The following is a 19099-nucleotide window of genomic DNA, read 5'->3' as shown; positions in this document are numbered from 1 at the left end:
GAGAGAACTTGGCGAACGTGCTTCCGATGTGTCATCAAATCACGTTGAGTAAATCAGGATGTCGTCCAGATAGACCACCACACAGACATACAGTAGGTCTCGGAAAATGTAATTTACAAATTCCTGGAACACACCTGGAGCGTTACATAGTCCAAAGGGCATCACAAGGTATTGTGATGGCCGTCTCGAATGTTAAATGTGGTTTTCCACTCGTCACCTTTGCGGATAGGGATCAAGTTATAAGCTCTGCGTAGATCCAGCTTTGTGAGCACCTTGGCCCCATTAATTCTATCAAAAAGTTCTGAGATAAGCGACAGGGGATACTTATTCTTAACCGTAATTTGGTTCAGGCCCCGGCAGTCGATACATGGACGAAGAGATCCGTCCTTCTTCTTCACGAAGAAGAATCCGGCTCTGGCCGGAGAGGATGACTTCCGGATGAACCCTCTCTCGAGGTTCTCCTTAACGTAGGCAGACATGGCTAGGGTCTATGGCAGGGAGAGAGGATAAAGTCGACCTCAAGGTGGCGAGGCGTCAGGAAGTAATTCAACAGGGCAATCGTAGATGCGATGTGGAGGAAGAGTCTCTGCCTACTCTTACAGAAGATGTCCGCAAAAATAGCATAATGTGACGGTAGATCGTAGAGTGACTGAGGCAGTGGAGGCAAAACAGGACGAAACTGTGGCAGGCAGTGGGCAAGGCATTTGGGCCCCCAATTGGAGGACCTCTCGAAAACTCTAGTCGAGAACTGGAGCATGTAGACGATGTCAAGGCAGGCCCAGCAGGACAGGGTTGATCGTTATATGTAGAACGAGGAATGTAATCTGTTCCGAGTAAAGTACTCCGATTTGCAATGTCAGTGGTTTAGTGATGGATACAACAGGATCAGGCAAAGGTAGTCTATTCACAGAGGCAACCACCAGGGGTCTCCCCAGAAGAACTGTGGGTAGATGTAGGCGATCCACTAGATCCTGCTAAATAAAATTTGCAGCTGCTCCAGAGTCCAGATAGGCTGAGGAGGAGTGTGATGTCTCACCAGAGATGATGGTCACAGGAATGGATAACTTGGGGGAGGCTTTGACACTTGGCGTCGTCCCACCTAGGGTTGTCTCTCCAACCAACTCTAGGTGCTGGAGTTTCCCGGCTTTTGTGGACATTGGCGCACGAAATGGCCTTTACGGCTGCAATACAGACACAGACCTGAAGAGCGTCTGTGCGGTTTCTCCTGCTTGGACAGTTTGATTCTGTCTACCTGCATAGGTTCCTCAGGTAGGGCAACAGGAGGAGATATTAGTGGTCTCTGGAAAGAGGGTGCCAGTCTGTGGAAAAGTCTCTCCCGCTGAAACTCCTGAGCACGTTCCTGTATCTTCATGTCAACCCGGGTAGCCAACAGGATAAGAGCATCCAGGGTAGAAGGAAGATCTCGTCTTTGATGTGCGAGGACAGTCCCTGACAAAAGGTCGCCACCAACGCCTCATTGTTCCATGCCAACTCTGCTGCTAGGGTACAGAAGGAGATAGCTTACTCTCCTACTGTGGACCCTCCTTGCTTGAGGGTTAGCAGAGTGGCCGCTGCAGAGGATGTTCAACCTGGCTCCTCGAACACAGTACGAAAAGTCTGTAGGAATAAAGCTAGGTCCGAGAATTCAGGTCCCTCACATTCCAAGATGGGATTCGCCCATGCCAGGGCCTTGCCAGCGAGAAGGGATATGATGAACGATACCTTGGCCTCATCAGAGGTGAAGAGATGAGCTTGTAGCCTAAAATGAATGAAACATTGGTTGACGAAACCTCTACAGGCTCTAGGGTCACCGTCATAGCGGGGAGGAAGAGGCAACTAAACTGTGGATCCGGAACAAACAGGAGAAGTGACGGGTAGTGGAATGGCAGCAGCATTCGGAAGAGGAGCAGTGGGTAGATCCTGTCGGGCGATGGTGGAGTTTACAGCCACGAAGAGTTGATCCTGCATGTAGGTCATGCATATCTGTTTGTATCAACTGAACTGTGATCTTAGATTGGCCAGCGGGTTCCATGGCCTGAGCGTACTGTCACGATCTAGGGGTATGTGGACCCACTAGGCCGCTCCATCTGGCCATGTCACAGTCTATTCAAAGTCTATACAAAAAGTTTGTAGCACAAGGGTACCTGAGATAGTCCAGACAGTGGGAGAGGCTCCGGCACGGATTGGGCTAGATGTGTCTGGTTGCGCCAGACGTGGCGGATGATACCAGGCAGGGCCGGCCTTAGTTGTGTGCGACCTGTGCCATCGAACAGGGAGCATCACTCCAGCAGGTGGAAGGGGGCACTGCGCTGGCTCCCTTCCCCTGCTTGTTTCAGGAGTGCCCGGGCCCGGCGACTCAGCAGCCGCCTCTCCACCCGGGCGCTTCTTCACTCAGTGGCGTCGCTACCGCTGTAGCAGCCATAGCGGCTGCTAGCGGCGACACCGGGCTTGAGGGCACCCAGTAGCAACGCCACTATAGCAGAGCAGGGAGGTACCTTCCTGCTCTGCTATCTACTAGCTCCACTGTAGCTCCCTGAAGGAGTGGAATCCGTCTGTGGCCAGGGATTCCGCTCCTGGACTGAGCGCTTTATGTCTCTGTCCATATATGGGCAGTGACATCAGGGGCACCTCCTGAAGCGGAATTCCCGTCCACAGCATTGCCGACTCTGTGACCGGGATTCCACTCCAGGAGAAGCCAGTGACGTCACTGTCCATAAATGGACAAAGACAACAGGGTCTTCTCCTAGAGTGGAATCCCCGGTCACAGTGTCAGCAACGCTGTGGACAGGGATTCCGCTTCAGGAGTTGCCCCTGATGTCCCTATCCATATATGGACAGGGACATCAAGGGTAGCGCCACAGGTGCGGAATCCCCGGCCACAGGGGGATTCTGCTCCTTCAGGGAGCTACAGTGGCGCTATCTACACGAAGGGGGGTGCTATCTACAAGTGGGTTGTGGGCTGTGGGGCACTACCTACAAGGGGACTGTGTGACACTACCTACAAGGGGGCTGTGTAGCACTAACTACAAGAGGGATGTGTGGCACTACCTACAAGGGGGCTGTGTGGCACTACCCACCAGGGGGCTGTGTTGCAATACCTACAAGGGGCTGTGTGGAGTGGCACTACCTACAGGGTGCTGTGTGACACTACCTGCAAGGGGGCTGTGTGGCACTACCTACAGGGGGCTGTGTGGCAGTACCTACAAGGGGCTGTGTGGCACTACCTACAAAGGGGCTGTGCGGCACTACCTACCGGGGGCTGTGTGGCACTAGCTACAAGGGGCTGTGTCACTATCTACAGGGGGCTTTGTGGCACTACCTACAAGGGGAATCTGTGAGTGGTGGGCTGATGGTCAGTTTACAGTGAGTGGAGGGCTGATGGTCATTTTACTGTGAGTGGGGGGCTGATGGTCATTTTACTGTGAGTGGTGGACTGATGGTTATTTTACTGTGAGTGGGGGGCTGATGTTCTTCAAGTGGTTTTCACCTCTGAGCTCCAATTGAAATTAATAGGAGGCAGAAAATACCCGCGGCACCCGTTTGGAGTGCTTTTTTGCCTGCGTCTTTTGCATTAGCTTCTATGGCTTAAAAAAACGCAAAAAGAAAGATCAAACCACGCTGTCAATTTACAATCTTCTTCAAAATTCCTGAAGGAATTTTGAGGCAGATTTTTTTTGCCATACAAAAAACGCTGTGTGATCATACCCTAAGAGTGCAGTGCTTGTTTTTTCTGCCTTTCTCAAAAAAAATTTGGTAGGGGTGCCCTGAGGAAATTTTATTTTTCCAGTAGTGCCTCGAGTCCGAAAGTTTGGGAAACTGTACTGGGCTACAGGATCACGCCGGCCTACGCAAGGATCCCGTCATGGAGCAGCTCAGTTCGTCATGGGAATGGGGCCTAGCTGAGTACAATTTTTTATGTTTGGGGGCACTGTCTACAAGGGGGAGGTGGGGGGCTGTATGGCACGATCTACAAGGGGGAGGTGGGGATGTATGGCACGGTCTACAGGGAGGCTGTATGGCACAATCTACAGGGGGCACTATCTACAAGGGGGCTGTGTGTGGCAGCCAGGGAAGGGGGGCATTATACTGTGTGGGGGCCACTAAGCAGACATTATACTGTGTAGGGGTAGTACAGGGGGCAATATACTGTGTGTGGCACATAGGGGGGGAAATACTGTGTGGGCCCAATTAGAGAACAAAATACTGTGTCCTTGAAGGGGTTATATTATATTATTAAATATTATTATTATAATTATTATTATTATTATTATTATTATTATTATTATTATACTGTATGGGGGGCACTAAAGGGCCATTATACTGTGTGGGGCACTATATAGGGCATTATACTGTTTTATATGGGCCATTTTTTTTTATGATGGGGTGTGGCACTGAAAGATAATTTCGCACAGGGCGCCATCTATCCTAATTCTGGCCCTGAAACAGGGGTGGGAGATGACACCAGACATGGCGTATAACAGCAGGCGTGGCAGGTTGAGCCAGACATGGCGGATGATACCAGGGGTCAGGGGCGTAGCTAGGGGGGGCAGGCGGGGCATGTGCCCCGGGCGCAACTTAGAGGGGGGCGCCAGCGCCACCTCCTCCTGCACTATAATTGTACCTGTGTCTATAGGACACAGGTACAATTAGAAGCAATGAATGGCCAGGTACGTTCCGTGCCCGGCTATTCAGCGCTTTTGTACCAGTGAAGCGACTGGTAGCTTTTGTACCAGTGAAGCTTCCGTCGCTGAAAGGCGCTGAATGATAGGCAAAGTCATCCTGCCCAGCCAATCAGCGCCTTTCATAGACGCTTCGTTCAACCCCCAGGAGACCTGCGCAGAAGAGAGCAGGTCTCCATTGCTGCCCGCCGGCGTGGGAACGGGATTAAGGTGAGTTTGAAAAGTTGTTTTTTTTAAATTGTAATAAAATAGTGTGTGGCTGTATCTACGGGGGGGGGGGGGCCTTTATCTACAAGGGGGACTTTATCTATGGGGGGACTTTATCTACAGGGGGACTTTATCTATGGGGGGGACTTTATCTACGGGGGGACTTTATCTACGGGGGGGGGCTTTATCTACACGGGGGGGTCTTTATCTTCACGGGGGGACTTTATCTACGGGGGGCTTTATCTACACGCGGGGGGCTTTATCTACGGGGGTGTCTATCTACAGGGGGGCTATATACTGAGGTGGGCTATCTATGGAGCACCATATACAGGGGTGGGCTATATCTACAGGGGGGCTATATACTGGGGTGGGCGATCTATGGAGCACTATATACAGGGGTGGGCTATATCTACAGGGGGCTATATACAGGGGTGGACTATATGTGGAGCACTATATACAGGGGTGGACTATATGTGGAGCACTATATACAGGGGTGGGCTATATCTACAGGGGGGCTATATACAGGGGTGGGCTATCTGTGCAGCACTATATACAGGGATGCGCTATATCTACAGGGGTGCTATATACAGGGTTGGGCTATACGTGGAGCACTATATATAGGGCTGGGCTATATCTACAGGGGGGCTATATACAGGGTTGGGCTATCTGTAGAGCACTATAGGGGGAGCTATTTGTGGGACACTATATACAAGGGTGGGGTATAAGGGAGCACTATCTACAGGGGGCTCTATAGCAGACACTATCTACAGCACTTGAATAAAAAAACAGTGCATATGACCCGCCTTTATTACATCCCAAAATGAATACAAAACTAAAGACCAAACCTTTGAAATAATACAGACCCCAGACCAGACTCTCTAAATTCAGACCCTTAAGTAGTACAGACCTCAGACCAGAAGTGCACATACTCACCTCTCCCCGCTCCTGAAGTCCTCCAACAATGAGGATGTGGCGCCCGGGAATATGGCCTACACTTCCCAGAGAGCTCCCCTTTTTCCGGGGAGTATGATTTATCTTTTTCTTGGCTGGAGAATCTCACTCACTTTTTGACCAAGTAAAGTTGTATATAGTATTAATACAGTAAAGAATCATGGAATATGATCACACAGATGTCATCTGTCATATTGTCTTGAAATCTGGACCCTAACTATCTATTAATTACATTACAGAAATCACAAATACAGAAGTGAAAACATGTCTTGGATATAATATTGGTGTTAATCTGGCGGCTGAAGGAATTAAAGGAGGCCTAAATATTAATGGTTCAAAATGTGAAAAGATCCTATCACACAATAAGGGTAAGTATATACCTTTCCTGCATCTATTGAGTTATATAGACATCCTTCTAATACAACCTATTATAATTTAGTGTTGATCCAGAAGACAAAAAAAATTCCTTGTAAGGTAGTCAACAATTGTCCTTCCTGACTTCAAGCATGACAATGAGATTAAAAACAACCCTTCCCATGTTCTGTTAGGGCATAAGGACATCATAGAGGGGAGTGGGGGGACCCTATCTCCATCCATTAGCCAAAACATCTAACAAAGAGTGGCTCTCGCTCTGGTGGACATGGCTTATCCATGTATTACATAGATAGCCATGCATTTGAATGGCCAACATGTAATACTACATTCTGCCTGCAGAGGTACTGCAGGGGAAATGTGTGGCTGGCCACAGCTCCCCCTGCATTAACAGATCCATAACTGTACTGCATCTTTTACAGTTACTGATGTGGGCGTAATAAGATCACCCTAATACATATGCCGACTTTGCTCCACACTGTAACCCCAATTTTGCTAATCTTCTTGGGATTCACTTAATTTTTTAAAGGGGTTTTAGGTTTTATGTTAAGACAATGCTCTGTGAGTTAAATACACCGTTCAGCTATAGAATTAAAACCAGTGCAGGGTAAAGTGAATAACATCGATGATCTGGTACAATGGCGTCTGACAAGGGGGGGGGGGATATTAGGCACCAAGTGACCAGTCAGTTCTTAAAGTTGATGTTGGAAGCAGGAGAAATGGTAAAGTGTAAGAAATTGAGCGACTGTGACAACGGACAAATTGTGATGTCTAGACGACTCGTCACAGCGTTTCCAAAACGGACGGTCTTGTGGAGTGTTCCCGGTATGCAGTGGTTACTACCTAAGGGACTGCGTAGATGTAGACTGGTCAGAGTAACCATGCTAACCCCAGTCCACCACCGAAAGCGCCTACAATGGGCATGTGATCATCAGAACTGGACAATCGAGTAATGGAAGAAGTTGGCCTGGTCTGATGAGTCATGTTTTAGTTTTACATCATGTGGACAGCCAGCTGCGTGTGCGTCGCTTACCTGGGGAGTATTCAAGAGTGTGGTGTGGATGGTGGAAGGCCCTGCAGGGATATCACGGAGAAACATAAAACGAAGCAGGAGAGTTTTAGTGCCAAACACTTTTCTTGCAGTCTTAATATATCCCCTTAGGGACCTCCAATACACCTTTCTTGACGGTCACACAGAGTCCTTATTCCGATGCATCAACCTTTTTACAGCGCATCGGAATATGCCTGCTACGGGAAGACTGTGTGCTCCACCGTCTGATGATCGGATAACTGGCCATTTACCCCTTTGATACCGCGGTCAATAGTCTCAGCTAAGAGCTTTACAGAGGGAGAGGGCTCCCTTTGTCACCCACAGGCCGGCAATGGTCTAACAATGGCCCTCAGGCTTGCTATGGCTGTATGCTTATTAGGCCGCATGAAATGTATGGCCTAATAGATTGCGTGTCAATTTTACACAGACAGGCAGTAATTCTTTGGTTTACTAAGTATGCCAAAGCATTATATAAGAGATCATAGCATCATATAGAGAAAAACAAACAATTAATGTCAAATAAAGGTAATTAAAAAACACTTCACATTAAAAAAAATAGAACAATTTTTTTCCATAAAAGGAGTTGTTTTTTTTGTGAAAGTGTAGAAAAAAATATAAAATAATACACATACCGTATTTTTTGGACTATAAGACGCAGTTTTTATCAAGAATAAATCTTGCTAAATAGTCCCTGGGTCTTATAGTCAGCAGTCAAGGGACACGGCAGCGCCGGCCCCCCTGACCGCTTCTTACTTAACCCCTTCCCGACCCATGATGTGTCGGCACATCATGGAGTGGGGAGGGGAGGAAGTTTCGAGCGGGCTCACATGCTGAGCCCACTCCATACTCTGCAAGTGCCAGCTGTGTTTTACAGCTGACACGCTGCTCTAACGGCCAGGAAGAGTGATGGCACTGTTCCTGGCCGTTTAACTAGTTAAATGCTGCGGTCAATAGCGACTGCGGCATTTATAGGGTTTTCCCATGTAGGACCTTTATGGCATATGCACAGAATATGTCACAAAAGTCAGATAGATGCGGGTCCCACCTCTGTGACCCGCATCTATCTCTAGAGCGGGGCCCCCTAAACCCCGTTCTATCTTACCCATCTCCACTGTCTCCCAGCCACTTCCTGGTTAGGTGGTCGGGAGTTGCGGAAACAGCCGAGTGATCACTGAGCTACGCTGTTTCCGTACCTCCCATAGAAGAGAATGGGAGTTACGGAAAAACAACGTAGCATCGCAAGCTACGCTGTTTACGGAACTCGGTAGCTCCGAAAACAGCGAACATGGTTGAGTTACGGAAAAACAACGTAGCATCGCAAGCTAAGCTGTTTCCGGAACTCGGTAGCTCCGAAAACAGCGAACATGGTTGAGTTACGGAAGCAGCGTAACTCGCTGAGGTACGCTGTTTCTGTAACTCCCATAGAACTTAATAGAAGCTACGGAAACAGCGTAGCATGCTACGCTGCTTCTGTAACTGCCATTCACTACTAAAAATATTAAAAGTTTAAAAAAACATTTTCCCATTTTCCCCGAAGCACAATGTAAAAAATAAAAAAAAAGGAATGAAATAAAAAGTGCTAAAAAAAGATGTATGTACCATATAATGGCTCTCAGAATGTGGTGAAACAGAACAAATTATTTTTTTTAACAAATAGTTTTTGCTCTCTTTATTTTTTTTCAAATATTTTGTTGTCTAAAACCTGGGTGCGTCTTGTAGTCAGGTTCGTCTTAAAGTCCGAAAAATACGGTATATGGTATCACTGTGATCGTTACGACCTGAACAATAGAGTTAACACATTATCTAAGTAGCTCTATCTCTACTTGTATGATATCTAGATCTCTATTTACAGAGAATCTGTCTCAATCTGGTGTGATTGACAATGTGGTGTCTCTGGTTGAGGGGGGCACTATAGCCTTTGCAACCAAACTCGATGCAAAACTTCTTCAAAACAAACAAGTTGACATTGATGATTTTGTGGACTGGTCTTCTTCCTTAGCAGATGCCCCAGTACTTATAAAACAGAAGGTAAGTCATGGCGCTCACTTGTCTGGTCTTACCTTACTATTTGTATGAGGACTTCTCCGTTAACGGCATTTGCAGCCTCAGACAGTGGCGTAACTATAGGGTGTGGAATCAGTCGCCGTTGCAACTGGGCCCCCTAGACTTGGGGGCCAACAGGACAACCTACCACATCAAACCAGATGACCTATACCATATTATCTAGTAATGGATATGAAATCCAGTCCTTGTGTTTTGGACTGGGGGTTCCATATGTGCAGTCATCTGTCATTTAATATGAGATATGTCTGCTTTCTACGTCATTCCAGGTCCCTGGTGCCAGCCTTTACCCCGCAACCCATTTAATTTAATCCCTCCCTTACCACTGCTACAACCCTAATCCAGGCCCAAATCATTTCTCACCTAGACTACTGCAACTCACTACTCATTCAATCCATCATCAACACAGCAGCTAGGGTAATCTGTCTGTCTAGCGGTAATACTAACGCTCTCTGTCGATAATTACACTGGTTATCTGCCATTCATAAGAGTCAAAACTTTTTCCGTCTACACAGCTCTACATGCCACGCCTCTATCGTGGTCACTGGCAGCCCAGTAAAGGAGGGTCCTGTCATGTGAGGGGCATCTGTGCCTTTGTGCCCCTAGTCTCTGTTTTTTCTTGTGGCCTGTGTTCTGTGACGATTCATCACCTGTCCAGTGGCGTCTTATGTTATTTTTGTTCAGTCCCTTAGAAACGGTTTGTTAGTCAATGGCCAATGTCTCTAATGCCTCATTATTCTCATCTCCAAGACTTCTCCCGTGCTGCACCAATTTTATGTAACTCTTTCCCTTTTTCCATTAGACCTCAATTGTCCACACATAATAGATGATTCCATGTTTCTCATCTCTAATTGTTTCCCTTGTTTTACTTAATCTACAGCCGACACCTATTCATACTCTGATTCCAATCGATTTAAAAGATGCTTACGTAAAATCACGTAACTTGGAACGAGCCAATGAGGACTACATTAACGAGTACAGCACATGCAAATGCCAACCTTGTAAGAACGGTGGTACTGTGATGGTGGTAGATGGGGAATGCTTGTGTAAATGCCCTGATCGATTTAAAGGCTTGGCATGCCAGATACCAAAGCATGGACTATATGACAGTAAGTAGTCAAACTTTATAATTGTGTGTGTGATCAAAATGAGAGCATCCCAACCAAAAAGTCAGGACATAGTGGCTTTCTAACCTGGGGCTCTCCAGCTATTGCAAAACTATAACTCGCATTATCAGAGCTGGGGTGCATGCTTCACTACTGCTGAGGAGTCACAGGTTGGGGACCACTCAAGCTGTTTCTGCATCAGACTACTATACAGTGCTTAAAGGGGTTATGTGGGTACCAAAAAAGTATTAGCAGTGCTGTATGTGAGTACACTCGCTAATATACATTCCAGTCCCCCATCGCGCTGATTATGAGATTTTAATAGATTTTTACATGTAAATCACCAAAACACGCTCTGCACAGACACTGAACAAGCAGAGGAAACTGGGAGATGTCAGCTCAGTGGCCCAAATAATTCTAAATACAATTCTGAATAAAAATAGACTTAGGACATGACTCAATAAATATAGAACAGCACATTTGCGAAGTTGCTAAACTTTTTACAAATATTTTTTTTCTTGATATAAACTGTAAAATGATGAAAGTCAACTTACATTTGTAGTGGAGATGCACTTTAACGTAGATCTGTCAGGTCTCCTATCTGCGGGCAGCATTGGATAGAGGGGGAAATGCTGATCGTGGAGATATATCGTTTTCTATGATTTGAATCAGTATTTTCCTGTAAAAGCTGTTTAAGTGCCACCAGAACTCATTCATAGAGAAAGCCTGTGAGTCTTGCTTTCCCTGAGCGTGATTGACAGCTATACATATACTGTATTCATACTCATACAAGAAAACCTGTCAATCACTCTGTGGGTGGGTGGGCAAAGCAGGACTCACAGGCTTTCACTATGAGTGGGCAGGGGAAACAGGACTCACAGGCTTTTTCTATGACTGGGCAGGGAAAGCACGACTTATTGGCTTTCTTTACAAGTGGGCTGTGAAAGCACAATTCACAGACTTTATATATGAGTGAATAGTGAAAGCAGGATTTATAGGCTTTCTCTAAGAGTGGGCTGGGTACCGGGACTCACAGGCTTTCTCTATGAGCAGATGTGTGAAGCAGGACTCACAGGCTTTCTCTTTGAGTTGGCAGAGAAGCTCGACTCACAAGTTTTCTTTATGAATGGGTGGAGGAAGCAGGAGTCACAGGTTTACTCTATGAGTGGATGGGAGAAGCAGGACTCACAGGCTTTATCTATGAGGGGACAGGGGAAGCAGGACTCACAGGCTTTCTCTATAATTGGGTAGGGGAAGCAGGACTCACAAGCTTTCTTTATGAGTGGGTGGGTGAAACATGACTCACAGGTTTTATTTATGAGTGGATGGCGGAAACAGGAGTCACAGGTTTATTCTATGAGTGGGTGGAGAAAGCATGAATCACAGGCTTTCTTTATGAGTGGGACGAAGAAGCAGGACTCACAGCCTTTATCTATGAGTAGACGAGGAAGCAGGACTCACAGGCTTTCTCTATAATTGGGCAGGGGAAGCAGGACTCACATGCTTTCTTTATGAGTGGGTGGGTGAAGCATGACCCACAGGCTTTCTCTATGAGTGAGTGGAGGAAGCAGGAAGCAGAACTCACAGGCTTTCTCTATGAGTGGGTGGGGAAACAGGACTCACAAACTTTCTTTATGAGTGGGTGGAGGAAGCTGGAATCACAGGCTTTCTTTATGAGTGGGTGGAGAAAGCAGGAATCACAGGCTTTCTCTATGTGTGGTTGGAGGAAGCAGGACTCACAGGCTTTCTCTATGAGTGGGCAGAGGAAGCAGGACTCACAGGCTTCTCTATGGCTGTGTTCACATAGAGTTTTTTGTAGGAGGAAAATTCCTCCTGCAAAAACTGCTCCAGTAGGTTTTTGCACAGTGGTTTAATAAAAACTCGTCAAAACACTCGTCGAGGTTTTTTTTCCCTCTTTCTGACTGATTGAAATGGGGTTTTGGAGGCGGAAACCGCCTCAAGATGGGTCATGACGCTTCTTTTTACCGCGACACGTTTTTTTTACTCGCGGTAAAAAAACTCGTCCAACTCCCATTGAAATCAATGGGAGGCATTTTCGGGCGGTTTTTGAGGAGTTTTTTGGCGCGGTTTCCGCGTCAAAAAACTCGTCAAAAAACTCAGTGTGAACACAGCCTATGAGTGGGAGAAGGAAGCAGGACTCACAGGCTTTATCTGTGAGTGACTGGGGGAAGCCAGACTTACAGGATTTGTTTGAGTTCTAGCAGCATTTATACATCTTATTACATGGAAATACTGAATCAAATTTTAGAAAACTTTATAGCTCTGAGTTCAGCATCTCCCCCTCTGTCCTATGATGCCCTTTGATCACAGACCTGACAAAGCCAGAGAGAATAGAGTAGAGATAAGCAAATTTACAGAAATTTGTTTTGGGTCCGATTCGGTCAAATGAATAACACTGTGCATAGCAAGGAAAATAAACACACGCGCATGGCAAATCACAGTGTTATTAGGTGGAGGAAGGCAATGGACATGTCTAGTCACATGCCCCTCCACATGTGGCCATGTTTAGAACAGGAGCGCCGTACAGTCCGTAGAGAAGGCTGTACTAACAAGGGGTGGTGCTTCACAGAGGAAGACATTGGTGCTGATCTTATAATAACTACTGTATGTATTAGTAAGAACTGGCGGACGCTATTTTGCAATGATTTGTGTGCTACGAACCACAACACATTCAGATTTTGCCAATTCCAAAACTTTTGGGAAATTCGGATCGAATTCAATTTGCGTAGATTCATTTCACTCATCTCTAAGAAAGAGTAGATGGATATAGAATTCCTAGATCGTTCTTGACTGTTACATGTTATTACCATAATGTAAACCCTATTTTCACAGAGTCTTCTGATACTGTTAATGGCAATTGGGGTTGCTGGGGAGACTCATCCTCTTGTGTTGATGAAGAAAAAAGTCAGACTCGTCAATGTGACAACCCAGCTCCGACGTCTGGTGGTGAACCCTGCCGTGGGGATATTGTCCGAAAAGTTATATGCTGATTAGAAGACGTCTCCTGTGTGAAGGGCTTTCCACCCACTTCTAAAGTAACCAGACACAGTGAAGACACTTCAATCTCCTAATATTGACAGAGCTCAACGTATGAGGCCTCCACGAGCAGCCAAATGACCGGAACAGCTGGGCACTACTCAATGATTTCTAAAGATTCTGCTCTTGAGAGTTTGGTGAAAAGCAGAAATAAATGTCATGAAATTGCCTCGTTGTGATTGTTGTTAACTTATTTTGGCTCAGTATAACCTCTGAATTATACAGAGCAATAATATCACACCCATAGTGCTCTATCGGGGCCATACTGTACCACCATATGCCTCTGAGCACAAATATTATGATATTACTTCATTTGACACAGTGCCCTCTGCCTATACCCTGGAATGCTACATACAGATGTGTCCACCCTTACCTTTGCTTAAATTTGGTCTAGGGCTCCAAATTGTCATGAATCCAATTTAATACAATATCGCGACATGCTAGCAATATACTTGATATGCTGCAATTCATATCACAGCCTCTGGGTGGCACTTATAGACACATACAGCATAGACATCTCGTGACTGAGTATCTCAGAATCAAGTTTTTAGTTTTTTTTTAACTCTGGTCATCTCATGCCACACATTAGAGGATATGTTGAGATAGGAAGAAAGGTAAGGAAGGACACATATGTAAAAAGGCACCTAAACAATTTCTTAGAGGAAGGGGAAAGCCGAGAGTGCGGTGTACAGGCTCAATAGAAAGTCTGAGTCTATAGTACTGTTAACATGTGGAGTACACTACGGGGGCACTATTACTGTGTTGGGGGTACCATAACTATGTGTGTATACAAAGGTGGGCTCAGTTATTATGTGGAGGCACTAAGGGGGCTCTTTTACTGTGCTGGTGGCACTATTACTATGCGCGGACACAAAGGCGGCACTGTTATTGTGTGGAGGCAGTAAGGGAACAATATTTCTGTGTTGCGAACACTTAGGGAGCACTTTGACTGTCTTGGGAGCACTATTACTAAAAGGGGCACAAAGGGGGGCACTGTTGCTATGTAGGGCACAAAGAAGTATTTCATTATCAGTATTACTTGCTTCTATAGGGCGGTATTATTTAAGTTCAGCATCACTGCAAAGGGCTTGGATAGAGGCTTGTCCCCGTGTCTATTGTGACCCCAGCAATACAGCTGGATAGTCCATTTTTAATCATATTGATCAAAGGGGTTAATCGCTTTTTCAATTGTAACCACCCTGCAGTAAAAATGGAGTATTACATGCTGCCCATTCAAATGAATGGCCAACCATGTAATACACGGATGAACTGGGTCTACCAGAGCAAGAGCTGCTTTTTATTAGCAGTTCTCCAGGAAAATACACTCTGTCTAAACGTTTAAAAATACAATTTATTAAAGATTTAATGTAAAAAATAGGGCACTAATTGCCAAGGATCTGAATGCACGTGTTGGCAACACAGATAATAGATGCTTTATGGAGTGTGAACGGTAGCAACCACTGAAAACACTAAGTTGAAAGTGTATGACAGTTTGAACATGATTAGCCCATCGCTACAACACCCCACAAACGTAGAGAATAAATAATAGTTTGTTTACATAGCCGCCTGAAGCTCCCCCCTATACCATTGATGCTGTATGCATCATTTCCATTGGTCGCGCCGTCACTATGGGGCCGTCCCGGTCTGTGGGCATCAGTAACTGATGTCTCAATCACCGATTGGTTCAGGTCCAACTGACGCGACTAAGGTAGGTGGGGCTATAGCCATATAAGGCTCTATTGTTTCTCTGGCGCGTGCTTAGACCAGTCATCAGTGTCTAGTGCACGCCGTTGAAACAAAAATACTACAGCATAATATGTGCTGAGCGGTAGTTAGTTAGAATCTACGCCGAAATCCTGCAGCATAATATGTGCTGACCGACAGTTAGACAGATCAAGGCAATTTATACCCCTGAGGACGCTCCTCTATTTGTTTAGAGGCGCAGAAACGCGTTGGAAATTTTGCTTGTTTGTGGCAACTAGACAAACTATTATTTATTCACTACGTTTGTGGGGTGTTGTAGCGATGGGCTAATCATGTTCAAACTGTCATACACTTTCAACTTAGTGTTTTCAATGGTTGCTACCAATCACACTCCATAAAGCATCTATTATCTGTGTTGCCAACGCCTGTATTCAGATCCCTGGCAATTAGTGCCCTATTTTTTTACATTAAATCCTTAATAAATTGTATTTTTAAACGTTTAGACAGGCAGTGTATTTTCATATCTAATTAAACGTGTTCCTTACACACTGAATATTTTGGAATACAGTTCTCCAGGAACCCCCCCCCCCCCCCATGAGACAGCTCCTCCGGTCCTTAGGGTATGTTCACACACAAACTCAAAAACGTCTGAAAAGACGGAGCTGTTTTCAAGGGAAACAGCTCCTGATTTTCAGAAGTTTTTTAAGCCACTCGCAATTTTCGCAGCGTTTTTACAGCCATATTGGAGCTGTTTTCAAGAGTCTATGAAAAACAGCTCCAAAAACGTCCCAAGAAGTGACATGCACTTCTTTTTGCGGCCGTTTTTTTACACACCCGTTTTTCATAACAGCCTCGTAAAAAAACGGCCCGTCAGAACAGAAAGCCGTTTTTCCCATTGGATTGGAGGCGTTCTGCTTCTCATTTTTTGGCTGTTTTTTGAGCGTTTACGGCCTGAAAAACGGCCGAAAATAGGCCGTGTGATCATACCCTTATTTTCTTATTCCAAAATGAGAATGTTTCCTATCATCTTGTTTGCACCCCATAGCGGTGATGTTTTGGGTTGTTTTGCAAAAAGTGAATTTCTAAAATTGGGCAGCAGAGGGTAGTGCATTGTGGGATTCGGCAATTCCAGTAACTGTGGGGTAGTCTTTATTTTAGTCTTCAGTTGTACCAAAAGTGTCTCTCCTTCACACAAGGTTTATTACAGTCTGTGCTTTTGGACGGTTCAGCAGGTCAAATTTTGGACCTTCCCTCGATGTTGAAACCAAACATGTAATCCCTATGTCAACACCACACAGAAGGCTCATTCTAGTGTCTATATAGGTTATATGCGGTGCTGCTGGACATTACCTACATGTATTTAAAGGTGAATCCCTGAAAAAACCTTATGTTAGCCTATAAAATATATAGGGCAAATATCTAACAATGTTCAGGGTCTAGTCATGAGTTAAAGGGGGCTCTAGGATTCACAAATAGCATTTGTTTGAGTAAGGACTAAATATACTTCAAAATGTTGTTACAATTTTGTCTGTGAACTAAGGTCCTGAGGGGCTGCAGGTGCATCTATAGTGCCCGCTGTCTTTCCATTATAGGTTATCATCATTTCAAGGGGCTTTCTTGGTCATAACATTGATGACCTATTATTAGGTACTGAAGGGGTCATGGAATTCTTTCTGCTGATTGGACGAGACCCTGGGGTCAGACCCCCCTACACACATTGATGACTTATCAATTTTGACCCCTCCTTTTTATGTAAAAAAATGGGCTAATGCCACAGTCCTCATTCCATTAGTCCATTAGTTTATGTCCTGCCTCAAAGTCACTGTCACTACACGCTCCTGCCACACTGACAGCCAAACCTGTGTAGTGACTGGGAACTGAAAAAATATATTCGGAGTCACTAAAACCCCCAAACATAGCGCTCATATTGAACACTGTGTCTCTGATCACATAAAACAGCTGCTTCTGTGTTGGGTGGCTGCTAGGGAACCCAGTGACATCATTAATGACATCACAGGAATCCAGTGTCTTTGTAAACAGATTACTTGTAAGGGGTGTGTTCCCTTTTAGTTTGAACACCCATAGTAAAAAATGTATACAAATTTTAAATAAAACTAAAAGAATAAATAAATCTCTACTAAGACATTTCTGTACCTGGATGATTATTCCCATGTATGGAGGCCATGTCTAAAGTTGAGGAAGGGGCTTACAAAAAAAACTAAAATAAGCTCAAAGGTAAAAATTTAGCTATGGGTATCGAGGCCCAAAACACCTCCAGTCATGAAAGGGTAAAATCCCCAAAAACTAATTTAAGGAAAAACTTCAGTAAAAACCTGTTGGTTTCCTCAATTCTCCAATAGAGTTGTTCAAATATATAAAATATTCGCCCCAAACATCCCTATCCATCATCTTTCTCTTCCTGGCAGCTGGTCCTGGATACACCCACTACTAGTTATACATACATCTAGCAATCTGGTGTTGACATGCACAGGCTGAAGGGCAAGTTCAAGGTTGGAAGAGGCCCCTATTACACCCACACTCACCCCCAATCGCTTCCACTTGGGGCAGACATAGCGTAGATGCAACCTGTGCAATTGCACAGGGGCACAGTAGATTAGGGGGCCCACTATTACTTTAAAAGCAGCTTCCTACTGTCTTTTAGAGTAAATGTGAGAGACTGCTCATGTCACTTATGGATTGTTGGAGACTTTAAGGAGGTGTGCTATTGGGCAGGGGGCCTATATTCTGTCGGTGAACAGTGGCCATTTGCTGTCTGCGTCCACCACATATAGGAGGAATGGCCGGCCCTGCGCATGGTCCTCTCTGCTTAAGCCCATGGGAGTTATGAAGACTACAAAAGAGAGAGCCACACAAATGCGTGGCCACCTCTCCACCTGTTCGTGGCCAGGATCACTGGACAGCTATCAAGAGACCTCCGTTTTCCTGAGAGATGTCTAGAGATGAGCAGTGTATACACCACCAATATAAATAGAAAATGCTGGGTGAGGCGGATTGGAAAAACTGGCCTGGGTAAGAACTGTGGGCTCTGGAGGTCTCCTAGATCACCAGGGTGGTGGAGAACCTGGGGCCCCTTTTGCCCTGCCTATAATTCAGACCTGACAGACCGCATCCCATGCTCTTATGTAGGCATGGTCATAACTAAAGACCCTTTTACACAGGCCAATCATCGGGCAAACGCTCGTTCATCAGCTAATCGGCTAATTTATGAGGATAGTCGGCAGCACATCTCCCCATGTTTGGGAATGAATGATATATCTTTATACATGACTGATCATTGCGCCTTGTGAAAGAAGCAAACGAGTGCCAATCAATGAGCTGTCTTGTTGATCGGCGTTGGTTTTCAAAACCCATATCTGGTATTGTAAAAGGACCTTTAGAGGGTAGCAGGCATAACAGCTGCTATGGGGCACAACAGATAAGAGGACCCATCTACACTAAAAAAGTCATTTGAAAACATGACTTGCTGTTAGATGTGGTCATGATAAAGAGAGGCCCCATTCCAACTTCTGCTATGGGGCCCAATGGTTACTTGTTCCGCCCTTATAGATAGTAGTTGAAAAATATTTATACGTGAGTTTTCCAGACTCCATATTGAATTCTCCTCATGGGAATCTCCTGTTTTCACCGGTTATCCTCTAACTTCCCCCTATCACAGATTTCTGCAGTGGATGCTATGAAGTCCTAGCACATAGGATTATCTACACAGTGCAACTCGAGGTCAAGGAAGTTATGACATTAGTTGAGTTACTCAATTTCTTACACAATAGTAATATCAAGGAAATCATATAAGAGACATAGGTAAACACTATACCAATGTAGGAGGACTCTTGGAAACTTCTCAGGGCAGGTAACATCGTAATACTACAGGTGCATGTACATAATCCTTTTAG

At 45.3% G+C, this 19099-nt stretch overlaps 1 protein-coding gene across 1 annotated transcript in view; it reads left to right on the top strand.

Annotated features, from left to right (window-relative positions):
• Positions 1–13652, top strand: part of LOC142663518 (complement component C9-like) — a 42432-nt gene extending 28780 nt beyond the window's left edge. The window contains exons 8-11 of the mRNA XM_075842244.1: positions 6077–6205; positions 9113–9288; positions 10202–10430; positions 13281–13652. Coding sequence (XP_075698359.1) covers positions 6077–6205; positions 9113–9288; positions 10202–10430; positions 13281–13438 — 692 coding nt within the window. The 3' untranslated portion in view covers positions 13439–13652. The remainder of the gene's footprint in view (positions 1–6076; positions 6206–9112; positions 9289–10201; positions 10431–13280) is intronic.
• Positions 13653–19099: the final 5447 nt, after the last annotated feature.

The sequence above is a fragment of the Rhinoderma darwinii genome, chromosome 1, assembly GCF_050947455.1.
Source record: "Rhinoderma darwinii isolate aRhiDar2 chromosome 1, aRhiDar2.hap1, whole genome shotgun sequence".
NCBI lineage: Eukaryota > Metazoa > Chordata > Amphibia > Anura > Rhinodermatidae > Rhinoderma > Rhinoderma darwinii.
This window is presented reverse-complemented; position numbering and strand designations above follow the sequence as displayed.